Source organism: Rhodnius prolixus, unplaced genomic scaffold (assembly GCF_049639745.1).
Source record: "Rhodnius prolixus isolate KJV_2025 unplaced genomic scaffold, Rpr scaffold_1, whole genome shotgun sequence".
Taxonomy (NCBI): domain Eukaryota; kingdom Metazoa; phylum Arthropoda; class Insecta; order Hemiptera; family Reduviidae; genus Rhodnius; species Rhodnius prolixus.
Genome location: NW_027411581.1, coordinates 62862011 through 62889532, shown reverse-complemented (window position 1 = coordinate 62889532; position 27522 = coordinate 62862011). Strand labels below are relative to the sequence as shown.

At 34.2% G+C, this 27522-nt stretch overlaps 3 protein-coding genes across 3 annotated transcripts in view; 1 reads left to right on the top strand and 2 right to left on the bottom strand.

The window, feature by feature from the left end:
* Nucleotides 1–27522, bottom strand: part of LOC141446080 (protein APCDD1-like) — a 460040-nt gene that overhangs the window by 265354 nt on the left and 167164 nt on the right. The window lies entirely within an intron of this gene.
* On the bottom strand, nt 393–3997 carry LOC141446075 (uncharacterized). Its single transcript, XM_074112459.1, has 2 exons — nt 2076–3997; nt 393–1960 (listed from the first exon to the last, which is right to left on the bottom strand). Exon 1 carries the CDS (start codon nt 3630–3632, stop codon nt 3009–3011), a length of 624 nt encoding a protein of 207 aa, XP_073968560.1. The 5' UTR covers nt 3633–3997; the 3' UTR covers nt 393–1960; nt 2076–3008.
* Nucleotides 4053–6710, top strand: LOC141446074 (uncharacterized). Its single transcript, XM_074112458.1, has 2 exons — nt 4053–6125; nt 6241–6710. Exon 1 carries the CDS (start codon nt 4569–4571, stop codon nt 5190–5192), a length of 624 nt encoding a protein of 207 aa, XP_073968559.1. The 5' UTR covers nt 4053–4568; the 3' UTR covers nt 5193–6125; nt 6241–6710.

Below are 27522 nucleotides of genomic sequence, written 5' to 3'. Positions count from 1 at the left end.
TGCCTAGCAAGAGATTAACATGCCTGCACATGCCAGGCAAAACATGCAAGCGCAGGTCTGAAAAGTTTTGTGTCTGTGCTCCACTAAAAAAAAAAAGGCCTGCTCTGACATGCCGTTTTCAGACTTTTCTTTTTAAATATCATTATTCTTTTTAATAATTTATTTTATTTCATTATAATGTATTTATTCAAATATTTTATTATTTTATTTTCATGTTATTCATTTTTTTTTTTTTTAATGTATATTTTTTTATATAAATTATTTTATTTTATTATTTATTATTTTATTATCATTAGCAAGAAAACAGGGGAAGAAAAAATGAAATAAAAATTTTCTAAATGCATTTTTTTTTTTTATTATTAAAAAAAGAAATTAGAGATATTCACATTTTTTTTTTAATATAATCATTTACATTATCAGTTTAACCATTACTTATATACAAACATCTTTTATACAAATACAATACATATATTAAAATTAAATTTTTCTTAATACATTTGAAATTAATATCCAATGTGAAAGAGCATATACATGAAAATGGGTACACATCGTCGGAGTCTTGTTATGAAGAAGACACTGAGTACCATCGTTAAATGGTCTTAATTGGGAAATTTGAGGGCAATCGAATTCTTCTAGGTTGATTACGTTTCCACAATAATGATTTAAAAATTGTTTTTTCTGGAGTCCTTTTACAAAGATTTTGTTGTAATGGGTAAGATGTTTGTGTAGAATAGCATCTAATTCCACATAGTCCACCTCTCCTTCTTCCCATTTAATTTGATGAAAATTTCTAGTTAACCATGAATTTACTCGATAACTGAATGCATTTAATGACAGATTTTCTGGCGGTTTAAACAACCAGTGTCCACTTGAAAGATTCTCCATGTCTAAAATAGACAATTCTTTCACGATATACAGTTTTGAGTTGTCTATGAAGCACTGCATGTCTACGACACACGCACCCGACGAGGTCATGATTGCAATTGATACAACTGAATGAAATTTTTAATCGAACTGGCTTGTCTTAACATGTCCCAACGTGCACAAACATGGTATTGCAATTGATACTTCTGAATGAAATTTATAAGTAACTGGCTTGTCTTAACATGTCCCAACGTGCACAAACATGGTATTGCAATTGATACTTCTGAATGAAATTTATAAGTAACTGGCTTGTCTTAACATGTCCCAACGTGCACAGACATGGAATTTATTACATTTTCCTCTAAATAATTAAAATATTTTTTTTTATAAACTTAATTTTTCTTTCATTTTTTTTTTTTTTTTAACTAAATTATTTTTTTAATAATTTTATAACAGAAATCTTGCACTAAAAGTATTATTTTAAAAAAAAATATATATATATCTTCCAGTTTTACATAAATTAATTTCTTTCATTTTTTTTTTTAAACTAAATTATTTTTTCTTTTTTAATTTTATAACAGAAATCTTGCTCTAAGAGTATTATTTTTAAAAAAATATATATATCTTCTAATTTTACATAATTTCTTTCATTTTTTTTTTTTTTTTTTTTTTTTTTTTTTTTTTTTTTTTTTTTTTTTTTTTTTTTTTTTTTTATATATATCACATAAAAATAAAAATAACTTAAATAAAAATAAAATTAAAATAACACTTAAAAGAATTCCAAATCATATCGGCGATTTTTTATTCCTTTATAGAGCAAAGCTATTTTTCTGTTTGTAACATCATACTCGTCGATAATTTCTTTCGTAAACATGTCGGTGAATCTATTTGGCAGGAAAACTATATTTGGTTCGTCCTCAAACTGTGTAGGTCCAACATACGATCTGATGTGTGCTATTATGGCTTTTCCATATTTAGTGTTAATCTTATCAAATTTAACTATTTCATAGCTAACTCCTACGCGAAGGTCGGCAAGCCTACCAATCTGTGAGGAGCTTTGGTTAGCATCGTTGAGGTACGCTGCCAAAGTCGACATCTGAAGGGAATTTTGAAAAAAGTACATATGTAATTAGAAAAATAATATTTTAATTCAATCACTGTGAAGTGTATAAAGATTTATGTAAGTATAAAATAGTAGTATAAATACTTACTTTTAAGTATTGATAAAATTTAATTTAATCCGCCTGGGTCGAGTTCTAGAGAAGAAATGATGTTGAATCCTTTATCCTATACCCCCACTACCAGTCACAAAGCCGACATGTCAGTGCAAGTCTAATAACTAGTTCAAAATTCAATTGCTAATACAGTTGTGCATAAACATGTTTACACCTGCATAGACCTGATTAGCTTCAGTAATCATTTAATGCATGGGTTTTGTAAATTGTACGGAATACAAAAGTAATGATAGTAGTTTTAAGCACTCATTGTACATAATTTATTTTGTCTCTCAATTAAGATTACAAAGTAGAATATAAATATAATTACCATTAAAACTTGAAGTTGCTCAAAGAATAAAATAATGTTATTATCCAGAATATGGTCAAATATTATGGAATTTTGTACAGATTCTTAAGATTTAGCAATAAATGCAAGTGCTTATCATCGTCGTTGAAGGTTAATACTACTTTTTTCATGTCTCACCAGATTTTATTATAGGTGCTTGGAAAAAATTATGATAATAATCGGTATTGACAAATTGAATTTCACAATATATTATTTTTTATGAAAGACTTGCTTCTTTTTTCATCTCATTTTGCTTGGAGTAATCAATGACAATATAAAATGTTACAAATTAATTTGGTGAAAAGGATCTAAGAACTGTGAGTTAGCCTGTCTTTGAATTTGAACTATACATGACAACATAAAATATTCCCAGTACTACACAGAAGTACTTAATTATAATCTGTAACGTAATATTATATAAGAAAAAGTTTTTAAAAGAGGGTAGGCATGAATGAATACATAACTCAAAAGGTAGCGTACTATTTTTTCATATCTTAGGAAAAAACTGTCACTAAATATTTTCTTCTTCTTTTTTCTGGTGTTCGTGTCGTTTATGGCGAATGAAGAAGGCTGGATGAGATCTAGCAGTTGTTGCCTAAAGGTTGGAAATGATTCACTCTTAAGAGGACTCCATCGAACTTTTTGATTGTCCATCCACTTTCCTTAAGTGAGGATTCCTCCATTTCGGAAATCATCTTATCAAAGCCTTCTCTTAGAGACTTTTCAATAGAGGAGTCTTTGCAAATTATCTTGTTTTTTGTCTTGAATGCGCAATTAGTTGTTTCCTCTTTCATATTTTCAAATGTAGCCTCCAAAACCAAATTATATTTTATTGCGGTTTTATCGCCATCCATGGCACTTTCAATCAGTCGATGCAATGTTTCTTGCTTACCTGCTAGAAACTCCATTACATCAACTTCTCCAGAGCACGGTATGAAGAAGGTTCTCAGAGTTCCACCAAACGACGATTCCACTTCGTATAATTGTCCTTGTGCGGCGTCCAATCGTGCTTTTTTGGTTAAGTTGGCCGGCGCTTTCTGTCCACAGCTACGAATGTGACAGTTTAAAGTTTTCTTAGTAGAATAAAACTCGCCGCATGCCACACATTGGAAACGAGTCTGACGCTTCAGACATGTTTTTTCATGGCGTTTATTGGAAAATGCTCTTGAAAATATTTTATTGCAATGGCTGCATTCAAAAGACATAATGATAGAATTATTTGAACAAAGTTTAAAAATTAAGAAACAAATCTGTAACAAATTGTATGCTCAACTTAAGAATGTATGAATGCTGTAGCTTAGTAGATATAATTGCGGTTCTTGAAATCAAAGGGTTTAAGTGTACAAGTGTCTAACGAATTAACAGCTTGCGCACAGTCATAGAACTAATAAAAAATGCATACTTCGCAACACTTTTATCGTGCAAGGGATTAAAATCGATATTAGCGTTTCTGTCGGCAAAAAAATAATAAATAAATCTAAGATCTGAACTGGTGGTAACATGCATGTTATAGCCCCCCCCCCCCACTAACTTAGGTTAGGTTATGATAGTGTAAGTTGCGTTTGATTAGGTTGGATTAGGTTAGGTTAGGTTAGGTTAGGGTTCGGCTAAATTATCGAATTTACAATTAAATAGGCTAAATTCGATAACTTAGACTAACCCTAACCTAACCTAACCTAACCCAACCTAATCGAATTTAACAGTACTAAATTGTATTTAATTGTAAATTCGATAATTTAGCCGAACCCTAACCTAACCTAACCTAACCTAATCCAACCTAATCAAACGCAACTTACACTATCATAACCTAACCTAAGTTAGTGGGGGGGGGGGCTATAACATGCATGTTACCACCAGTTCAGATCTTAGATTTATTTATTATTTTTTTGCCGACAGAAACGCTAATATCGATTTTAATCCCTTGCACGATAAAAGTGTTGCGAAGTATGCATTTTTTATTAGTTCTATGACTGTGCGCAAGCTGTTAATTCGTTAGACACTTGTACACTTAAACCCTTTGATTTCAAGAACCGCAATTATATCTACTAAGCTACAGCATTCATACATTCTTAAGTTGAGCATACAATTTGTTACAGATTTGTTTCTTAATTTTTAAACTTTGTTCAAATAATTCTATCATTATGTCTTTTGAATGCAGCCATTGCAATAAAATATTTTCAAGAGCATTTTCCAATAAACGCCATGAAAAAACATGTCTGAAGCGTCAGACTCGTTTCCAATGTGTGGCATGCGGCGAGTTTTATTCTACTAAGAAAACTTTAAACTGTCACATTCGTAGCTGTGGACAGAAAGCGCCGGCCAACTTAACCAAAAAAGCACGATTGGACGCCGCACAAGGACAATTATACGAAGTGGAATCGTCGTTTGGTGGAACTCTGAGAACCTTCTTCATACCGTGCTCTGGAGAAGTTGATGTAATGGAGTTTCTAGCAGGTAAGCAAGAAACATTGCATCGACTGATTGAAAGTGCCATGGATGGCGATAAAACCGCAATAAAATATAATTTGGTTTTGGAGGCTACATTTGAAAATATGAAAGAGGAAACAACTAATTGCGCATTCAAGACAAAAAACAAGATAATTTGCAAAGACTCCTCTATTGAAAAGTCTCTAAGAGAAGGCTTTGATAAGATGATTTCCGAAATGGAGGAATCCTCACTTAAGGAAAGTGGATGGACAATCAAAAAGTTCGATGGAGTCCTCTTAAGAGTGAATCATTTCCAACCTTTAGGCAACAACTGCTAGATCTCATCCAGCCTTCTTCATTCGCCATAAACGACACGAACACCAGAAAAAAGAAGAAGAAAATATTTAGTGACAGTTTTTTCCTAAGATATGAAAAAATAGTACGCTACCTTTTGAGTTATGTATTCATTCATGCCTACCCTCTTTTAAAAACTTTTTCTTATATAATATTACGTTACAGATTATAATTAAGTACTTCTGTGTAGTACTGGGAATATTTTATGTTGTCATGTATAGTTCAAATTCAAAGACAGGCTAACTCACAGTTCTTAGATCCTTTTCACCAAATTAATTTGTAACATTTTATATTGTCATTGATTACTCCAAGCAAAATGAGATGAAAAAAGAAGCAAGTCTTTCATAAAAAATAATATATTGTGAAATTCAATTTGTCAATACCGATTATTATCATAATTTTTTCCAAGCACCTATAATAAAATCTGGTGAGACATGAAAAAAGTAGTATTAACCTTCAACGACGATGATAAGCACTTGCATTTATTGCTAAATCTTAAGAATCTGTACAAAATTCCATAATATTTGACCATATTCTGGATAATAACATTATTTTATTCTTTGAGCAACTTCAAGTTTTAATGGTAATTATATTTATATTCTACTTTGTAATCTTAATTGAGAGACAAAATAAATTATGTACAATGAGTGCTTAAAACTACTATCATTACTTTTGTATTCCGTACAATTTACAAAACCCATGCATTAAATGATTACTGAAGCTAATCAGGTCTATGCAGGTGTAAACATGTTTATGCACAACTGTATTAGCAATTGAATTTTGAACTAGTTATTAGACTTGCACTGACATGTCGGCTTTGTGACTGGTAGTGGGGGTATAGGATAAAGGATTCAACATCATTTCTTCTCTAGAACTCGACCCAGGCGGATTAAATTAAATTTTATCAATACTTAAAAGTAAGTATTTATACTACTATTTTATACTTACATAAATCTTTATACACTTCACAGTGATTGAATTAAAATATTATTTTTCTAATTACATATGTACTTTTTTCAAAATTCCCTTCAGATGTCGACTTTGGCAGCGTACCTCAACGATGCTAACCAAAGCTCCTCACAGATTGGTAGGCTTGCCGACCTTCGCGTAGGAGTTAGCTATGAAATAGTTAAATTTGATAAGATTAACACTAAATATGGAAAAGCCATAATAGCACACATCAGATCGTATGTTGGACCTACACAGTTTGAGGACGAACCAAATATAGTTTTCCTGCCAAATAGATTCACCGACATGTTTACGAAAGAAATTATCGACGAGTATGATGTTACAAACAGAAAAATAGCTTTGCTCTATAAAGGAATAAAAAATCGCCGATATGATTTGGAATTCTTTTAAGTGTTATTTTAATTTTATTTTTATTTAAGTTATTTTTATTTTTATGTGATATATATAAAAAAAAAAAAAAAAAAAAAAAAAAAAAAAAAAAAAAAAAAAAAAAAAAAAAAAAAAAAAAAAAAAAAAAAAAAAAATGAAAGAAATTATGTAAAATTAGAAGATATATATATTTTTTTAAAAATAATACTCTTAGAGCAAGATTTCTGTTATAAAATTAAAAAAGAAAAAATAATTTAGTTTAAAAAAAAAAATGAAAGAAATTAATTTATGTAAAACTGGAAGATATATATATATTTTTTTTTAAAATAATACTTTTAGTGCAAGATTTCTGTTATAAAATTATTAAAAAAATAATTTAGTTAAAAAAAAAAAAAAAATGAAAGAAAAATTAAGTTTATAAAAAAAAATATTTTAATTATTTAGAGGAAAATGTAATAAATTCCATGTCTGTGCACGTTGGGACATGTTAAGACAAGCCAGTTACTTATAAATTTCATTCAGAAGTATCAATTGCAATACCATGTTTGTGCACGTTGGGACATGTTAAGACAAGCCAGTTACTTATAAATTTCATTCAGAAGTATCAATTGCAATACCATGTTTGTGCACGTTGGGACATGTTAAGACAAGCCAGTTCGATTAAAAATTTCATTCAGTTGTATCAATTGCAATCATGACCTCGTCGGGTGCGTGTGTCGTAGACATGCAGTGCTTCATAGACAACTCAAAACTGTATATCGTGAAAGAATTGTCTATTTTAGACATGGAGAATCTTTCAAGTGGACACTGGTTGTTTAAACCGCCAGAAAATCTGTCATTAAATGCATTCAGTTATCGAGTAAATTCATGGTTAACTAGAAATTTTCATCAAATTAAATGGGAAGAAGGAGAGGTGGACTATGTGGAATTAGATGCTATTCTACACAAACATCTTACCCATTACAACAAAATCTTTGTAAAAGGACTCCAGAAAAAACAATTTTTAAATCATTATTGTGGAAACGTAATCAACCTAGAAGAATTCGATTGCCCTCAAATTTCCCAATTAAGACCATTTAACGATGGTACTCAGTGTCTTCTTCATAACAAGACTCCGACGATGTGTACCCATTTTCATGTATATGCTCTTTCACATTGGATATTAATTTCAAATGTATTAAGAAAAATTTAATTTTAATATATGTATTGTATTTGTATAAAAGATGTTTGTATATAAGTAATGGTTAAACTGATAATGTAAATGATTATATTAAAAAAAAAATGTGAATATCTCTAATTTCTTTTTTTAATAATAAAAAAAAAAAATGCATTTAGAAAATTTTTATTTCATTTTTTCTTCCCCTGTTTTCTTGCTAATGATAATAAAATAATAAATAATAAAATAAAATAATTTATATAAAAAAATATACATTAAAAAAAAAAAAAATGAATAACATGAAAATAAAATAATAAAATATTTGAATAAATACATTATAATGAAATAAAATAAATTATTAAAAAGAATAATGATATTTAAAAAGAAAAGTCTGAAAACGGCATGTCAGAGCAGGCCTTTTTTTTTTTAGTGGAGCACAGACACAAAACTTTTCAGACCTGCGCTTGCATGTTTTGCCTGGCATGTGCAGGCATGTTAATCTCTTGCTAGGCACAATATAGTTCATTTTTAATCTTGACTCCTTAGCGTTCGGAGCTCCGATATTTCAAAATATATCAAGTTATATATATTGCACAAACAATTACATATACATATTTGATATACAATATAGATACTAAAAATAAAAAACAAATAAGAATATAAATAATACGAAGATAGATTTACTTATATTTTTTACAGGTAATTTAACTTTTTTTTCTCTTGAAGATAATTTGAAAATTAATACATTTTCATAAAAACACGAAATGCTATTGGCTAACAATAAGTGACGTCATGCCCAAGGGTGGGAGACATCAGTTAGTTACTGACCAATTCAAACAGGGCAAGCTCAGACATGCAAGTTGAGCAATATTAAGCCATATACAAATTATGTGATAAATAAAGAAAAGTAAATTAAAACATTTATATTTTATTAAAAAGTTCAAAGTTCAATTTACTTTTAACTTCATAATAACAAAAAAACGGTTAAAGCGAAAGAGGCAGCTGGCTACATGTCCAGACTTGTTGGAGCATGTTTGTGCTCGTTGAGGATATGACAATGGTATGAGTCATCATTATTTTTACTTGCCTGTTCAAACATGTTGTGCAAGCGTGTTAACATTTTTTTAAAAAGTAAGTTATTAAGTGCCTGTTCAAACATGTTGTGCAAGCGTGTTAACATTTTTTAAAAAGTAAGTTATTAAGTCTACAAACATTCAAAGTTTTATTATTTATAAAGCAATAAAAGCTAATAAGGGCAAAGTTCAGTTTTAAAAATATTGTTTTTTCTAAGAAACATATATGAAGTTAACGGACAGGTTGAGTCCTGCATCAAAGGTGGGAGGTATGATTCACCTTATAGAGAGAGAGACACTTGCAAGAGAGAGAGAGGGAAGACAAGCGCGCAATTCTATTGGCTAACTATAAGTGACGTCATAGAGTGGGGGGGGGACATCCGTAACGGTAGAGTAGTGAAGCTTGTAAGGTAATTCGTCATTCGTTGCCCACAGCTCGAGAGGTTAACTTCATACTTCAAAGGTAAGTAATAATACTTTTTTTTATTGAAACAATATATTGATAATGATGTGATACTTTCATATAATATTCTTCTTTTAGATGTCTAAGTTGGCAAGCTTTTTAAATGATGTGAATACAAGGTCTGTGGGCATTGGCAAATTATCAGATCTGAGAACCGGATACTCATACGAAGTGAAGCAATTCGAAAGAATCAACACTAAATTTGGAGATGCCATCGTTGCCCATTTACATTATATTGGCCCGACAATGGACTACCCAACGAGGATCTTCCTTCCACGCAGATTTGCGGCAGTGATAACTGATGAAATGGTGGAAGATTACCAACAATCAAAGAAAAAACTGTTAATAATGTACAAAGGCTTTAATAATGGAAGATATGACATAGAATTTAAATAAAATTTATACTGTGAAATAAATGTTATTATTTTACTTGTATACTTCCTTTAAATAAAAATAAAATGTTTTAATTAATGTTTGTTCATTCTTATTTTTACTTTATACACTTATAAATAAAGAAAAGTAAATTAAAACTTATTTATATTTTATTAATAAGTTCAAAGTTCAATTTACTTTTAACTTCATAATAACAAAAAAAAAAAAAAAACGGTTAAAGCGAAAGAGGCAGCTGGCTACATGTCCAGACTTGTTGGAGCATGTTCAGGTAATCACACATATTGAGACTACACCGATGATATGTTCATACAGGTTTGTATAGTTGGTAAACGGAAATAATAAAACGGTTAAAGCGAAAGAGGCAGCTGGCTACATGTCCAGACTTGTTGGAGCATGTTCAGGTAATCATACGTGTCACCCTATTGAGACTATAACGATATGTTCATACAGGTTTGTATAGTTGGTAAACGGAAATAATAAGAACAAAAAAAAAAACGGTTAAAGCGAAAGAGGCAGCTGGCTACATGTCCAGACTTGTTGGAGCATGTTCAGCTATGTTGGCATATATATAAATTAACAGGTATGATAAAAGATGTGGAAGGGAAAGGGGGTGGCTTGCTACAGAGACCTGTCCAGAGAGGTAATCATTTGGAAAAAAAGATGCAATTCTATTGGCTAGTTAGAGTGTGACGTAATTGTGGTGGGGGGTTAATGCTAGTAATAGCTAGTATCGCAGTCCAAGTGTCAGTTCGGGTTTAGTTTTCAGTGAGTGTAGGTCGCGTCATCAGCAACGGAAGCAGTCCAGGTGGAGGGGGTAAGTAAATAGTTTTTTCTATTACCTAAAGTGAGGTTATCCATTTTTATTTAAGTTGAATATTTTTGTGATAGTGGGGGTAATTTAAATTTAAAAAAAAAAATTATTGGTGAGGGGGGTTAGATTTTTTTAAAAAAATAATTCCTAGTTAAAACATAAGAGAACATTCAAAACTAGAGTAAGCGAGACTACCACTGTGGCCGACTGGTGCAGATGACGTGTCTATCAGTACGAAGGTTGTAGGATCGAATCCCAGGTAAGTAAAAATAATTAAAAAAAAAAAAAATCCCCCTCCTGTCTATCAGTGGGCGAGGGGGGTGGAGGTATGAGGTCCGCCATCTTGTGGTCATCAGCTGGTACGAGGTCGGCCATCTTGTGTACTACAGCTGTTAGGAGAGCCGCCATCTTGTAGGAGGAGCTTAAGAGGCCAACGAATACGACGACCTAGAGGTGGTGGGGGTAAAGGTAGGTGTCATGTAATAGGAGTAGGGCTAGGGTGGGGGTAATGAGGTGTCGTCGAATTCGCTGATTGGTCAATTAATAAGGGTGGGGGAAGGAGTGGGGGTAAAAGGGGTGTCATCGAATTCGCTGATTGGTCGATTAAAAGGGTGGAGTGGGGGTAGGGGCGTGGTCTAAAACCCTCGTCGAGTTCGATGATTGGTCAAAAAGGGGTGGGGAGGGGGTAGGGGGCGTGGCTTAAACCCTCGTCGAAATCGATGATTGGTCAATAAGGGTAGGGGTGGGGGTAGGGGGCGTGGCCTAAGTGGTCGTCGAAATCGATGATTGGTCAATAAGGAGGGGTGGGGGGAGGGGGAGGGGATGGCCGCCATTTTGTATTTTAGGTGTGCCAGAACCGCCAAATCCTCTCTACTTGGTCGGTTACACTTCGACGGATTAAATCAAATATATTATTCAGCACGGTGGAGTTAAACTTTAAAAAAAATATAATTTAGATACATATAAATATTAAAATAATTAATTATTAATTAAAATTAGATTAGATTAATTTAGTTTAAAAAGAAAAAAAGTTAAAGCTAATTTAGAGGGAATCTCAAAGTACTGGAAAAACTGACAAATTAGTATTTCCGGTTGGTGAATTTTCACCTAAACTTAATTGAGGTACTTTCCGGTGTATATGATAAATATCAAATCTCCATTTGCTACAATTTTCCTGTACATAAATACATACGCACACGCATGTCCGCCGAGTGAAAGTCTCTGGAAATAATAGAATGACCGGAAATATATTAGCGGAAGTGACCATTGTTCAGACCAATCAAAAAAACAGATTTGTGATATTTTTCAGTTTAAATGTTTTTTTTTATATAAAAAAAAAGAAGTTATATGAACAAAGCGTAGGAATTTAATTAAAAGGTTAGCGTGCACTAGATTTTTAACGCAGAGATCGTAAGTTCGAATCCAACAGGATGGCCCTTAGATTTTCTCTTTCTAGGAGCCGCCTTTTTTTTTTGACCACCAAAGCTCTGGGCGCTAATGACCACAATCGTTGACGCGCCTTATATAAAAGAATAAATATAAATAAACTTGAAACTGAAATTGTTGCTATTTTTTTTACATAATATGATATGTAATGTTACCTTTGTGGCTAGTTATAACACTTATGTCGGTTATTGTTAACAGTGCCCAAGAGATTATGATATCAGAGAGTGGGGGGAAAATGTAGTAAAACTTGCACAATAACTGCAAACGACACTTATCTTCTCAATGCGTATAAGTTTGCTAGTTAGTGGTACTCAACGTCAGTCTGTCTGTAATGGTTATTTCAAAGCTGTCCGCGTTCAGCCGTTTGTGCCTATTTTTGGCAACCCTTTTTTTTTGATCTATTTAATCTACGATGTTGCAAAAAAATTGCACTTATAATCGAGGATTTGTTCTACGTTTTAAAGAAAATTTAAAAATTGTATCTTTCTTAGTAAAAAAAATGGCAAAGTTGGGTGTTTTTAAACAATATGTTTTTTTCTTACAGTTATTGTTAAGTACCATTTTTTATACAACTATCCTATTGGCCAGTTTGGTTATGAAAGAAAAGTTATGATTAAAAGATGCAATTGGTTTGAATTTCCAATACAAAGAATTATTTGAATTATACATGAAAATAACAGATTATTCTCGTACGCTGCCGACAGTACCACGCCCAGTTCGGCAAATAGAATTGATATAAAAGGATCAGTCACTGTGACAAATATATATATAAGATATACATAAGAACAACTGAGAAAGAGAGACTCTGTGTGCGAGAGAGAGGGAACGAACGGAAATTTGAATATGATAAAATGAGACGTCTGAAACAAAACTACTTCAAATGCTTTTCCGAATAGAGATTAAGAGAGATTTTTCCATCATAAAGACGGAATGGCGGATATTAAAAAGTGAAAATGAAAAGGACTGTAAAGGAACTGATAGTTGACGGAAGTAAGAAATTATATACGCTAATGAAAAAAATGGAGGGAACAATGGGCATTTTGGATTACCTGCGTTCCTTCCCCCTTTTTGGTAGAACCGCCCTTCTAATAACAATCTACAATGGAAAATGGATAACAAAATAAATTTCACTTTTATATCAATTTTATTGCACCCCACTGGCGCCCGATTACGATTATCCATCCTAGAGCACCGGATGTGATGAAAACATTCGGCCAGATTCTTTACGGAAAGTTCCACTCAAAGTGAGCGATGGTACCAAAACATAACTATCTCACGCGCCCCAGTTGCAATTGAGCGACTGCGCTACCGATATCTTTGGAACTTTGAGGCAAAAAGGAGATTGTATTAGACTCAAAAGGGGAAGGCACAATAAGCCTCTTATGGCTGCGGTGCCGTGGGGCATGGGTCCCGTCCCGTTTTATAATCTAATCTAATCTAAGCGCCCAGTTATCCCGAAAAAGACTTAAAAGAAACTTAAGAGGATTCTAATGAGGGTATATCCTCCAGATTTACCAGGTAACTTCCCATGCGCGTACCTAGGATACCCTTTGGAAGTACCAGGAAGTCTGCAGCTGGAAATAACTACTGCCTGATGCCAACACACCTTCTCCTTTTAATGTCTTTTAATGTCTTTTAATGTATATACAAGCCATCTCGTAAGTAAAGTAATTGCCTATTTTTTTCAGGCGGGGCTTAACGTCCAACTACCAATTAGGTGTCGTGGACGGAGGCGATTAGCAAACATACTTTACTGTAGAATTTCTCATATTAAATAAAATCCAAGGCCTGGACCGAGAGAATCGAACCCACTAAACCAACAATACATCTTAGCATTGCGGGTCTAGCCTATAACCGCCTAACATACTTTACTATAAATTTCTCATATTAACCATTAAATAAAATCCAAGACCTAGGCCGGGAAATCGAACCCACTAAACCAACAATACATCTTAGCTTTGCGGGTCTAGTCTCTTAACCGCTCGACAACCGTGGCGCCTAGGCCGTCTCGTATCGTAATATAACAAACTGGAACCACTCCTTTAAAAGCCTCAACACACCCCTCCGCCCACCCCCCAAAAAAGGGAACATCCTCAAATAGACACTTAAAAAGGTCATATGTCCTGTTAAGTTAACCATAGCTACTAATGACACGTGGAGAACCCGGTAACTAGAAGGCATCGTTAACAATCCAGTTAAATCTGATCTAACATATTCATTCAGCGACATGCGTCATATAAAAGAGCTTTATATTATCCCTTGGGTGGTGGTGGACAGCTGGAGGTCAGTAATCTGTGGATGTCTACAACTTTGTGCTGTACGCTCCCCTCCTACGCATCAAGGATCATCATCCCTTTGAGATCCGTTTGGCAGCTTCCTCGTTTCTGTCCCCATGATTAACTATTGCAATGAAAATCAAAACGAAACAAAAAAGAAAAAAGTATTTTCATTTGCAGTATTCTAATAATACAAATAGTTATAATTAAAAAAGAAAATAATAAAAGAAACGAACGCTCTCTGTTTGAATCTGTCAAGGGAAGTAATGGAACAAAACATGAAGGGAAATACCATATTTTGTGGCTTAAATAACATCATTTAGACGACTGACAGTGAATTAGGTCGTTTTTTCAACCTCCAACGCACACCGGACCCATGATGTATATACTACATGGTGTATATACTACACACACCCACACACATGAATAGAGTTCTCAATTCCCTCCAAAAACTTGAATGAAAGAAAGCGAGCTTACAAACTTTACAAAGAGTACTTCCGTAATTATTCACAAAAACAAAAAACAAAGAAAGGGAAAATTAACAAAACCTTTTGGTAATGTTGGTAAAGTTTCAATCAGTATTTTGCATAACAAAATTACTTTCTGCATACAAAATTTGTGAAAAGATTTTATGACTTTCACTGTAAATGTTATGATTTACATAATGTCTGCGTTGTAAATAAAGTAAATATTTGGGAATCGTTTGTTTTTTTTATCAAAGCATTTATGAGGCGCCACGATAGCCGAGCGGTTATAGGCTAGACACGCAATGCTAAGATGTATTGTTGGTTTAGTGGGTTCGATCCCCTGTGTCTAGGACTTGGATTTTATTTAATGGTTAATACGAGAAATTTATAGTAAAGTACATATGTTAGGTGGTAATAGGCTAGAGCCCGCAATGCTAAGATGTATTTTTGGTTTAGTGGGTTCGATTCCTAGTCTCTAGGTCTTGTATTTTATTTAATGGTTAATATGAGAACTTTATAGTGAAGTATGTTAGGTAGTTATAGGCTAGACCCACAACGCTAAGATGTATTTTTGGTTTAGTGGGTTCGATTCCTAGTCTCTAGGTCTTGTATTTTATTTAATGGTTAATATGAGAACTTTATAGTGAAGTATGTTAGGTAGTTATAGGCTAGACCCACAACGCTAAGATGTATTGTTAGTTTAGTGGGTTCGATTCCCAGTATAGGCTTTTGGATTTTATTTAATGGTTAATATGAGATAATTATAGTAAAGTATTATATTTTTGCTAGTCGCCTCCGTCCACAACACCTGATTTGGTAGTTGGACGTAAAGCACGCCTGAAAAATTAGGCATTACTTTACTTTTTTTACTAAGTATTCATACTTTTTACTTCCTGTTAATAGGTAAGGGAAGTATTGCGATCGAGTCCAAAGTTTTTGATTTTGTGTTTTTTTTTTAAACCGGAAATATCCGCTTTGAAGTCTCCAAAGCCAAAATTTTATATTTTGATCAAGACCCTTCATCAAAACACCTCAACTAGATGGAAACTAATTTATTGAGTGGAAATTTAAAGTTTTCCAAGAAAAAGCTCCAACCATTCTTTTTGATGTTGTTGATTTGCAATTTGGTTTTCCTAGAAATATTCTATTCAAAGGATTTCTTGAAGAGGAAATTGAATGATTATTTCTGCATACAGTATGGTTAAAGAATGGTTAAATGTGTTACTGTGATTCGGGATTAGTAAGTAGAAAATCCCAACGGCAGAACTATAATCAATTTATACTTATTATTTAAGGATTCCTTGTTCCAAATAATTCTTTAATACCAAGTCAAAAGCACTAAAGAAAAAGAGCCGTCAGACTTGGATTTGATAAAGGTGTAACCCATTTAATATTATTATTTTCTAACAGTGTTACAATTGTTCGTGTATGTACAATGGTGTAAATTGGGTGTTCTGAGAGCACAGGTGTTGGAATCTGGAATTAGTTGGCTAGTTGTATTGGGGTTGTCAGGGCGGCGCGGGGCGGTTTGTGGAATTAGAATGATGTTCAACGAGGGATGAAGTAGGTCAAGATTTCAATCCTTCTATCTCTGTAAAGTTGTAAACAATGTATCTATCTATCCGCTGTAGAGTGGAATTAATTTGGAGAAAATCAGCTGAACTATCCTGGATTCTGCTTAATTGATTAAACAATATAACTGGCAACTTCAAATTGATGAGAAGTAGATGTTAAACTAATAATAATTTGTAAGATTTTTGCGGGAAGTTATTATTATTTTTTTACGCGGGGAGAGATATTGCGAAAAGTATTAGAACAAGACCTTACTCTATACTGAAATGTTATTAAAGAAGTAGACCTAAGTACCCGGAAGTTAACTTTATCAAATTTAGCTCAATAAATATTTTAAATATGTGCGAGTAAAATGCACAAATTTTACCAAGCATGGCCTGTAAATTGTTATGGTTTTTCCACCGACCACTTTGTGTCTTAAAACTGTTGTTCTAGACAAATATCTTTCTCTCTAGATTGAAATTAAAGAAATTTTCCATCTGTACTGCTAGTATAACAAGTACAAAAGATAGACTTTATCATTAAGTATATGTGTTGACTTAGCGCCAGACTTGATTTCTTAAAAGGTGGCCATCCAGTGATGACAGCCGTAATAGGCCCTTAAGGCGACAGGGAGTACTGACTCTCTGGATAGCCGACGTCACAGGCATTCCAGTACAGTAAACAGTACAGTGGAGGGGAGATGTGTGGAGCTTGGATAAATTGATTTGAATGGGTGGTGGATACTTTGGAATGAAATTTTTAAGTAACGGAGTTTCGAGTTTGCCTGAAAAGAAGGGAATTTTCAAATCTGTATGGATGGTGAGATGTAAAAGGAGAGCATTGACAATGGTACTGAGGATTTTGGATTGTAAGGATTGAGGTTTGAGCGTTTGGCAGTCCCATATAGTTCAAGACCATAAGTCCATAATGGAGTTCCATTATGTTTAACTCCATTATCCATTATTGTGAGGGTTTGAGTTCAGTATGAAGGTTTGAGTTCTAGTATGAGGGTTTAATTCTGATATGAGGGTTTGAATCTAATATGAGGGTTTGAGTCTAGTATGAGGGTTTGTCTGATATGAGGATTTGAGTCTAGTATGAGGGTTTAAGTCTGATATGTGGGTTTGAGTCTTGTGTGAGGGTTCAAGTCCAATATGAAGGTTTGAGTCTAGTATGAGGGTTTGAGTCTAGTATGAGGGTTTAAGTCTAATATGAGGGTTTGAGTCTAATATGAGGGTTTGAGTCTAGTATGAGGGTTTGAGACTAGTATGGAGGTTTGAGTCTAGTATGAGGGTTTGAGTCTAGTATGAGGGTTTGAGTCTAGTATGAGGGTTTAAGTCTGATATGAGGGTTTGAGTCTAGTATGAGGGTTTGAGTCTAGTATGAGGGTTTAAGTCTGATATGAGGATTTGAGTCTAGTATGAGGGTTTAAGTCTGATATGAGGGTTTGAGTCTAGTATGAGGGTTTGAGACTAGTATGGAGGTTTGAGTCTAATATGAGGGTTTTAGACTAATATGAGGGTTGAGTCTAGTATGAGGGTTTGAGTCTAGTATGAGGGTTTGAGACTAGTATGGAGGTTTGAGTCTAGTATGAGGGTTTGAGTCTAGTATGAGGGTTTGAGTCTAGTATGAGGATTTGAGTCTAGTTTGAGTCTTTAGTTAGTGAAAACTTAAAATAGAAAATCTACACGATTTCAATACTTTTTCTCACCATTTAGAACAGAGTGAGAGGAAATAAAATTTATTTCAGTTGAGTAAGAGAAACTTTTTTGAATTAAATAGAAAAAATGGTCTTTTTCTTATAAATTCAATTTAATTAACTAAGTTCTATTTAGGGTTAAAATAATTTCTAATGGTTGAAAGACGTCAACACTGTCTTTGCTTTAAATCTCACCCATAGATGAAAAGTACAATTTTAGCCACTGATGTGGCAACGTGCTCACTTTAATCAACTGTAGCTGAATGAGAAAAAGAAAGGAAAAGTAAAAAGAAAATCATTGAGAGAAAATATGCATCATTTGGTGCGGCTTCAATCAATTGATTGTGACTTTCGTCGCCGCTCTAATAAATGAAAGCAAGAAACCGCTTTCTCCAATAATTTATACAAACATGGCACCTTCTTTTGGCTGTAATTTCAATCTTGGTACTGCAAGATTTAGAGTTAATGATGTTACAAAGTTGTCGGTAATGCGTACAAATTGCGCTTCTTCTTCTTTCCGGATCCGGTCTTTTCTTTTTTCTTTATTTTTTTTTTTTTAGTACTTCCGTCCGAACTGACTGCCTAGCTCTTATAAGTCTAGATAGATATCTTGGAAGCGGACATTGAACTATCCTCATCGTAACATTTAGTCTGGGCAAAGTGCCATGCCGGATATACTTTAAAGAAAACGTTAACCAGCCGAGTTTTCGCGGGCCTACTTAAAAAAAAGAACTGCAGATATTTGAGACTTCTTTTCTTTTTCTTTTTAATAGTTTTTGAAGTTAAGATGCCTCTTGAAAAGTTGTTATTTTTATTTTTTAATTAAATCTAGCCAAAAATCTGAGGTTATTGGCTTCCGGTGCTATTTTACTGCCGTTCTCTTGTTAAAGACAACTCTTAGCTAATTCTTTATTGTTAATTATTTCTAAGAAAAACGCAATTACAATTTTTCTTACTAATTTTCCCCCATAGATATTTCGTGAATTACTGAATTACAATATTTTTTTCTTTTATACTTAAGATCAAATCAAGAAGAAAAAAAGTTAGGAATAATGTTAACTTATCGAGTAAAAAAATGAGTATAAGTAAACGTGTTTTTTTTTGCTCAGTAAAAAATGCGCCATTTTCTAAGTTAACATACTTATTATTAGTGTGTTAGCTCACAATCGATTAATCTTCTACAAAATTCTTGGGCTAGTTTAGAGAGAGAGAATCCCTCTATCTGTTTTTAGGGTTAGGGGTACAAGGAACGTAGAAATAAAGCCAATAAAGTGGTCATAGTTTTTGGAATAGAACTGTAAAGTAAAGTAATCGCCTATTTTTTCAGTGGGGCTTTTTACGTCCATTTACCAAATTAGGTGTCGTGAACGGAGACGACTAGCAAACATATTTTACTGTAAAGTTCTCATATTAAACAAATAAAATCCAAGGCCTAGACTTGGGAATGGAGCCCACTAAACCAACAATACATCTTAGCTTTGCGGGTCTAGCCTAACATACTTTACTGTAAATTTCTCATATTAACAATTAAATAAAAATCCAAGGCTTAGACCAGGGGAATCGAACCCACTAAACCAAGAATACATCTTAGCTTTGCGGGTCTAGCCTCTAACCGCTCAGCTGCTGTGGCCCCTCATTTCATCATAATCTCAATTTTGAAAATTTTAAGTAGGAACAAAATTCGATTTAATCTGTAAAATGATACTTGTAACTGATTGGGTGTACGGAATGAAAGTTTGTGGCTCAGCCCATAGCTTCTAATAGATTCTGATTCCATAACTTTGAAATGGTTTCTCATGTTTTAGAAGCTGCTAGATCCAACCCTCAATTTCCTCACATTCTCAACTCTCTAGTTTTTCCCAACCTTACCAGGAAATCTTCAAAGACGCGCTCGAAGCGCCGGTGGCTATTTTGATCTTTTTAATTGAACTAAGTGCCATGCCCAGTGCAGAAGTAGAGTAATTATTTTCTTAGAAGTTTCACTATTGGCTGAAATCGTCTCTCATGCTACCCATGTATCCAGCTTCACTTGTGGCAGATATGTACTGCAGTTGTGGAAATAATTAAAGATAAGAAAAATCTTTTGAGGATAATCTTTACTTTCTCTTACCGCAGTTCCCTGTAATTCGATTTTCTCAAAGTAAAGATATTGCACCGGAAATGAAGTTGACTTCAACATGATCACTTCCATGAAACGGATACTTCCGATGCAAAACTCAAAACCGGAAATTAGCCCCAATCGCAATTCCTCTCAGACGAGGATGTATTACCTGAGTTTTAAACCAGCGAATAATTATATTTGTAGACTTCCTAGAGAATTATTATCCTGCAGGTATTTTTTCCCCAAATAAGAATGCCATCAGTTACTTATAAAGTTCTACGTAAGAGTAAACCAAAATGTTTCATGACAATTAGTGGCAATTAATATTCCTTGAAACTGCAGACTGGCCTTGTTCTATGCGCCTTTTACCACCACACTATCTACCTGCTGATTTCCGGTCTGGTAACGCCCGTCTCTCACAGTTTACCATTGCCATTATCCGCTTACACCTAGCCGAATAGCAGGCAAGTATAATACTCGCTTCTTCGCCATTATACAACCACCACCCAGGAAAGGGGCCTCCCCTCTAATGAGAAAGGTCTTGATGAAATAAATACCAAAGCTCCTGAATGTTCCCTCGCACACATATTTGCCTGTTATCACCCTCACTCTCATACACTATACAGCATCCTCTTCTCCTTCTTCAGCATATTGCTCTTCTAATTCCTTTCAACGCAATTTTCTCCACGTGTCTCATCCACAGCACAGATTAAAACTACTTCATTAAAAAAACAAGAATTAGAGGGCGCCTAATGTTAATTGCATTGTTAACAATAACTTTACTCTTGTAAACATTTAAGCTGGCAATGTCTGACTTATTTAAGTTGTGGCCATCTTTCTAGACAAGATAATTGTTGGCTGGTTAGTGAAGCTATTATCTGTTTCATTATCTAATTTGGGTAATTAACTAGGAGCTTCTTACAGCTTACTGGTACTGGTCCACCGGCGATGGACATTGTTGTCCGCATAACGAGAGAAAACTGTCCAGAGGCCGGCAGTGTACCAAAAAAAAAAAGCTTTAAGTGCCAATGAGCTCAGATATTGACGTGCCTTGACCCTATATTGCGCAATTTTTTATTTTTGCATGAAACAATGTTATATAATTTAAACATAGGAAAGTGATCAGGGGATTAAATAATAGAAAAAAATCTTTGTTTAGTATTTTTATTGAAAAATAATAAATAAAGAAGTGATTCGTATATGCGTCATTGCCCGGAAGTTATAACTTAAGTTGTAATTAGATTAGATTAGACTAGGGCGGCCTCAAGGCCTACGCCACTGCACGACCCCTTTGGATCTATTGTGGCTCCCCGCACTCTAGAAGCTTACCCCACCAGACACGTCCTTTTAATCAGGCTCTTAATTCTGGAGAACGAATTTTCTTGGGTAAAGCTCACCAGGCCTTGCTTTTTCCTCCCCGAGAAGTAATATCCTTAGCCCAGACAAGCCCCTCACACTGACACAACACGTGCAGTGCCGTTTCCTCCTCTTCCCTGACAGAACCTACAGAGGCTTACATCAGCCAGGTGCCCATGAGATGCATGTGTTTTCTGAGTCTCAGTGGCCAGTTAATAGGCCTACAATCATCCTTATAGCCCCACGAGGGGCCTTGACGGATTAATTCTGCAGTCAGCCTCGGCGAATAGCTTTTAATAAACTTCGCAAGCCACCACTCCTGAGAAATTAAGTTGTAAACATATCATACATTATTTCGAGTGGAAAGATTTGAAGCAGTTCTTATCTTTATTAAAACACAGTGCTGTCGAAACATTTTTCGCACATTACAAAGGTTTGAGCTTTGCAGTTAGGCATCTTGCACCGCAACCGTGTGCCATTCCAAATTGGGAAATGGTTGACGTTGTCCACTCTAAACGTTGGGACTCAAATATTCCTACTTTTAGATGTTACCTTTATGAGGAAAAGTAACATTTATGTCGGTTATTGTTCACAATACCCCTAGAGATTATGACATCAGAGTGGGTATGGGAAAATGCTATAGTTTTTAGGTATTCTTGTGCAAGAGATCATTTTTGGAGTGGCCAAAATTTGAAAAGCTGTAGTTTTTGACGTATAGCGTTATTTCATTTTCTAAAAACACCTTCTTCTTTTTTCGCCCACTCAGCGGATATTCCCTGTGAAAATGCGGAAAATCTAAACTTTGGCGCGAAATTTGTGGTTAGAAATATTCCCAACCACCCCTCACCAACAGAAAAAGGAAATGATACCAGATGTTCAGCATTTAATGTAAGGTTATTCAACTGCTGAGTGGTACTCACTGACACACACGCTCACTGACCCAATAAATATACAAACTGGAAAAAGACTTCCGGCAGCTCTAGAGCTACTCCCACTAATTCACTTGCCAGTCTGGAAGCAACATATTTTACAAACAATAGACTTGCCACCTACTTAGAATTCTAAGCTTACTGGGTTTTTAAGCGCCTATACTGGAGTTTAAATGAATATATGAATGTTTTGGGAGTTTCTTGGTGGTTGGGGGGAAGTTAGAGTGAGAGAGAGTGAGTGTGTGAGAGAGAGAGAGATAGTGCGTGGGGAGGGGCGATTCCTGTAATTGCTTAAAGAGAAAGTGAAAGAATAAATACAATGTTAAATGCTAAGAGGAATTCAAAAAGTTTGGCTAAAGTCTTTTAATGTCACTTCACACAAAGCATCAAATAAATAACTTCAAAGTATCCCCCCCTCTCCGCCAGCGGATAAACAAAAGATAATTCCCTATTAAGACTAAACTAGAAGACTAACTGAGAAAATGAGCGCCCTGATGAGTGACCGAGTAAATTCCTTAGTAGTAGTCCAGAAAACTATAACTCTGGCCATTTAATAGCACTATAAACAATTTAGATGGTTAAATTGCCGGAAACACAATAGCCTAGAATATAATTTTCCTTAAAATTAGCAAATATTTTTACTACCATACCGCGGAAGCTTTCTTTCAACATCTTTCTTACTAATGTCTTACTTCTTCCGTTTGCGTTTTTAAACTTCGTGTTTACTTGCTGATGGTCGAGAGCCCCCCTTAAGATAGAGGAATTGTAAGGGCCTATTACTGTATAGCTGCTTTGGCCCTTTTATACAGTAGTTGCAATTAAGCAGCTACAAATCAAACAAAAGCTATGTACTATGAACAGTTACTAAACAATGTAGCGAACTGAAAACAGGAAAGAAATAATTAAAACTAATTAAATTCATAAAATCTAATTACGTAGAGTTCCTAAAATAATGATTTATAAGACCATTCTTCTATCAACAGTAAACAGAACTTCTAAAGGGTTTGATTAATCAAGTTTGATAAACTTTGATTTTAATCATTTCTTAAAGTATAAAATATCACAATTTTAAACTAAAATCAAAGAAATCCCAGATTGACTTAAAAAAAAAAAAATGATTTTTTATCGAATTTTACTTAAAATAAACCGAAACTCGATTTAATTGACAGTATGACGGAAAAATCGACTTATCATGCTGTCAAAAAAAAACTGACTCCTAGGTACTTAACAGATTTGCTAACATGTACAGTAATGCTCATTATTCTAGGAACTGAAAATCCTTCCAAGAAAATAATTTCTGGGTCTTCCTAAGGTTTTTAGGAAGTCTCTTCTTTTCCCTTGACCACATGTAGTCAATTATACGTAGCCAACCAGCCTTAACATAATACTAACAAGTTCATGCATGATTGGAATCAGCACTAAGAAACCATTAGTTAAACAGAAAGCCTAGTCCGTGGGGAATCGAACCCACAAAACCAACAATACATCTTAGCATTGCGGGTGTAGTCTCCAACCGCCTAACATACTTTACTATAAAGTTCTCATATTAACCATTAAATAAAAAATCCAAGGCCCTTGACTGGGGGAATCGAACCAACTAAACCAACAATACATCTTAGCATTGCGGGTCTAGCCTATAACCGCCTAACATATACTTTACTATAAATTTCTCATAATAACCATTAAATAAAATCCAAGGCCTAGACCGTGGGGAATCGGACCCACTAAACCAACAATACATTTTAGCTTTGCGGGTCTAGCCTCTAACCGCCTAACATACATTACTATAAAGTTCTCATATTAAACATTAAATAAAAAATCCAAGGCCTAGACCGGAGGGAATCGAACCCACTAAACCAACAATACATCTTAGCATTGCGGGTCTAGCCTATAACCGCCTAACATATACTTTACTATAAATTTCTCATATTAAACATTAAATAAAAAATCCAAGGCCTAGACCGGAGGGAATCGAACCCACTAAACCAACAATACATCTTAGCATTGCGGGTCTAGCCTCTAACCGCCTAACATACATTACTATAAAGTTCTCATATTAAACATTAAATAAAAAATCCAAGGCCTAGACCGGAGGGAATCGAACCCACTAAACCAACTATACATCTTAGCATTGCGGGTCTAGCCTATAACCGCCTAACATATACTTTACTATAAATTTCTCATAATAACCATTAAATAAAATCCAAGGGCTAGACCGTGGGGAATCGGACCCACTAAACCAACAATACATTTTAGCTTTGCGGGTCTAGCCTCTAACCGCCTAACATATACTTTACTATAAATTTCTCATATTAAACATTAAATAAAAAATCCAAGGCCTAGACCGGAGGGAATCGAACCCACTAAACCAACAATACATCTTAGCATTGCGGGTCTAGCCTATAACCGCTTAACATATACTTTACTATAAATTTCTCATATTAAACATTAAATAAAAAATCCAAGGCCTAGACCGGAGGGAATCGAACCCACTAAACCAACAATACATCTTAGCATTGCGGGTGTAGTCTCCAACCGCCTAACATACTTTACTATAAAGTTCTCATATTAACCATTAAATAAAAAATCCAAGGCCCTTGACTGGGGGAATCGAACCAACTAAACCAACAATACATCTTAGCATTGCGGGTCTAGCCTATAACCGCCTAACATATACTTTACTATAAATTTCTCATAATAACCATTAAATAAAATCCAAGGCCTAGACCGTGGGGAATCGGACCCACTAAACCAACAATACATTTTAGCTTTGCGGGTCTAGCCTCTAACCGCCTAACATACATTACTATAAAGTTCTCATATTAAACATTAAATAAAAAATCCAAGGCCTAGACCGGAGGGAATCGAACCCACTAAACCAACAATACATCTTAGCATTGCGGGTCTAGCCTATAACCGCCTAACATATACTTTACTATAAATTTCTCATATTAAACATTAAATAAAAAATCCAAGGCCTAGACCGGAGGGAATCGAACCCACTAAACCAACAATACATCTTAGCATTGCGGGTCTAGCCTCTAACCGCCTAACATACATTACTATAAAGTTCTCATATTAAACATTAAATAAAAAATCCAAGGCCTAGACCGGAGGGAATCGAACCCACTAAACCAACTATACATCTTAGCATTGCGGGTCTAGCCTATAACCGCCTAACATATACTTTACTATAAATTTCTCATAATAACCATTAAATAAAATCCAAGGGCTAGACCGTGGGGAATCGGACCCACTAAACCAACAATACATTTTAGCTTTGCGGGTCTAGCCTCTAACCGCCTAACATATACTTTACTATAAATTTCTCATATTAAACATTAAATAAAAAATCCAAGGCCTAGACCGGAGGGAATCGAACCCACTAAACCAACAATACATCTTAGCATTGCGGGTCTAGCCTATAACCGCTTAACATATACTTTACTATAAATTTCTCATATTAAACATTAAATAAAAAATCCAAGGCCTAGACCGGAGGGAATCGAACCCACTAAACCAACAATACATCTTAGCATTGCGGGTGTAGTCTCCAACCGCCTAACATACTTTACTATAAAGTTCTCATATTAACCATTAAATAAAAAATCCAAGGCCCTTGACTGGGGGAATCGAACCAACTAAACCAACAATACATCTTAGCATTGCGGGTCTAGCCTATAACCGCCTAACATATACTTTACTATAAATTTCTCATAATAACCATTAAATAAAATCCAAGGCCTAGACCGTGGGGAATCGGACCCACTAAACCAACAATACATTTTAGCTTTGCGGGTCTAGCCTCTAACCGCCTAACATACATTACTATAAAGTTCTCATATTAAACATTAAATAAAAAATCCAAGGCCTAGACCGGAGGGAATCGAACCCACTAAACCAACAATACATCTTAGCATTGCGGGTCTAGCCTATAACCGCCTAACATATACTTTACTATAAATTTGTCATATTAAACATTAAATAAAAAATCCAAGGCCTAGACCGGAGCGAATCGAACCCACTAAACCAACAATACATCTTAGCATTGCGGGTCTAGCCTATAACCGCCTAACATATACTTTACTATAAATTTCTCATATTAAACATTAAATAAAAAATCCAAGGCCTAGACCGGAGGGAATCGAACCCACTAAACCAACAATACATCTTAGCATTGCGGGTCTAGCCTCTAACCGCCTAACATACATTACTATAAAGTTCTCATATTAAACATTAAATAAAAAATCCAAGGCCTAGACCGGAGGGAATCGAACCCACTAAACCAACAATACATCTTAGCATTGCGGGTCTAGCCTATAACCGCCTAACATATACTTTACTATAAAGTTCTCATATTAAACATTAAATAAAATCCAAGACCTAGTGACTGGGAATCGAACCCACTAAACCAACAATACATCTTAGCATTGCGGGTCTAGTCTCTTAACCGCTCGGCTATCGTGGCGCCTTACTTTATCACCACTATATTTTGAATGTATTTTTGACTTTTTTTTCCCCTCCCTTTTATAATTATATTTTCCGAGAATATTAAATTTTATTAATTCATTAAACCAAGTTGCATAAAATAAATTTAGAGAAATTAATTAATTAATAGAATGTAGGAATTAATAAAATGTCACCCAAGGCAAAAAAAAACAAAAAACAGTTAAATCTTGTTTTTGTAAATTGAATTTGTTTTTAATTGAATTTATGTTTGTTTTACGAAGTAATATGAAAATTAAATTAACAATAAATGAAAAAAATACAAATTAATAATTTAAAAAAAAATATTCAATTTTTGTTTTTACTTTATTCTTTTAATTTATTATTATTATTATTTTTTAAATTAGTGACCACTAATTTCCTCTTTCGTGAAATAAACTTTAAAAAAAATTGTTAGCGTTAACATCTAACACTGACAACAAGGAATTTTACAGGTTAGCCTAATATTGCCCAAAAAATCATATCCCTAGACATATGGGACGTTTGGAAATGAATGGGGACAATTACATTATAATCCCTGAACCTATAGAAACGATGTAACATTCTCAGCTCAAACGTACCTTAAAAAACCTATCTAAAATGCGTGCCTCATGTCCATGTTCTATGATGGTAAACAAAATGGCTGCTGAAACTATAAACATCTATATCTTTGTTAGTAGACATCAAAATTACACTCAGAATGCGCAGAATTTAGGTGGGAATTTCCTATTGAGGCTGATAAAACTAGCTAGCCACCATAATTTTCT

Excerpts from the sequence above, each read along its gene's own strand:
- LOC141446075 (XM_074112459.1), bottom strand. The coding sequence starts at position 3,632 with ATGTCTTTTGAATGCAGCCATTGCAATAAAATATTTTCAAGAGCATTT.
- LOC141446074 (XM_074112458.1), top strand. The coding sequence starts at position 4,569 with ATGTCTTTTGAATGCAGCCATTGCAATAAAATATTTTCAAGAGCATTT.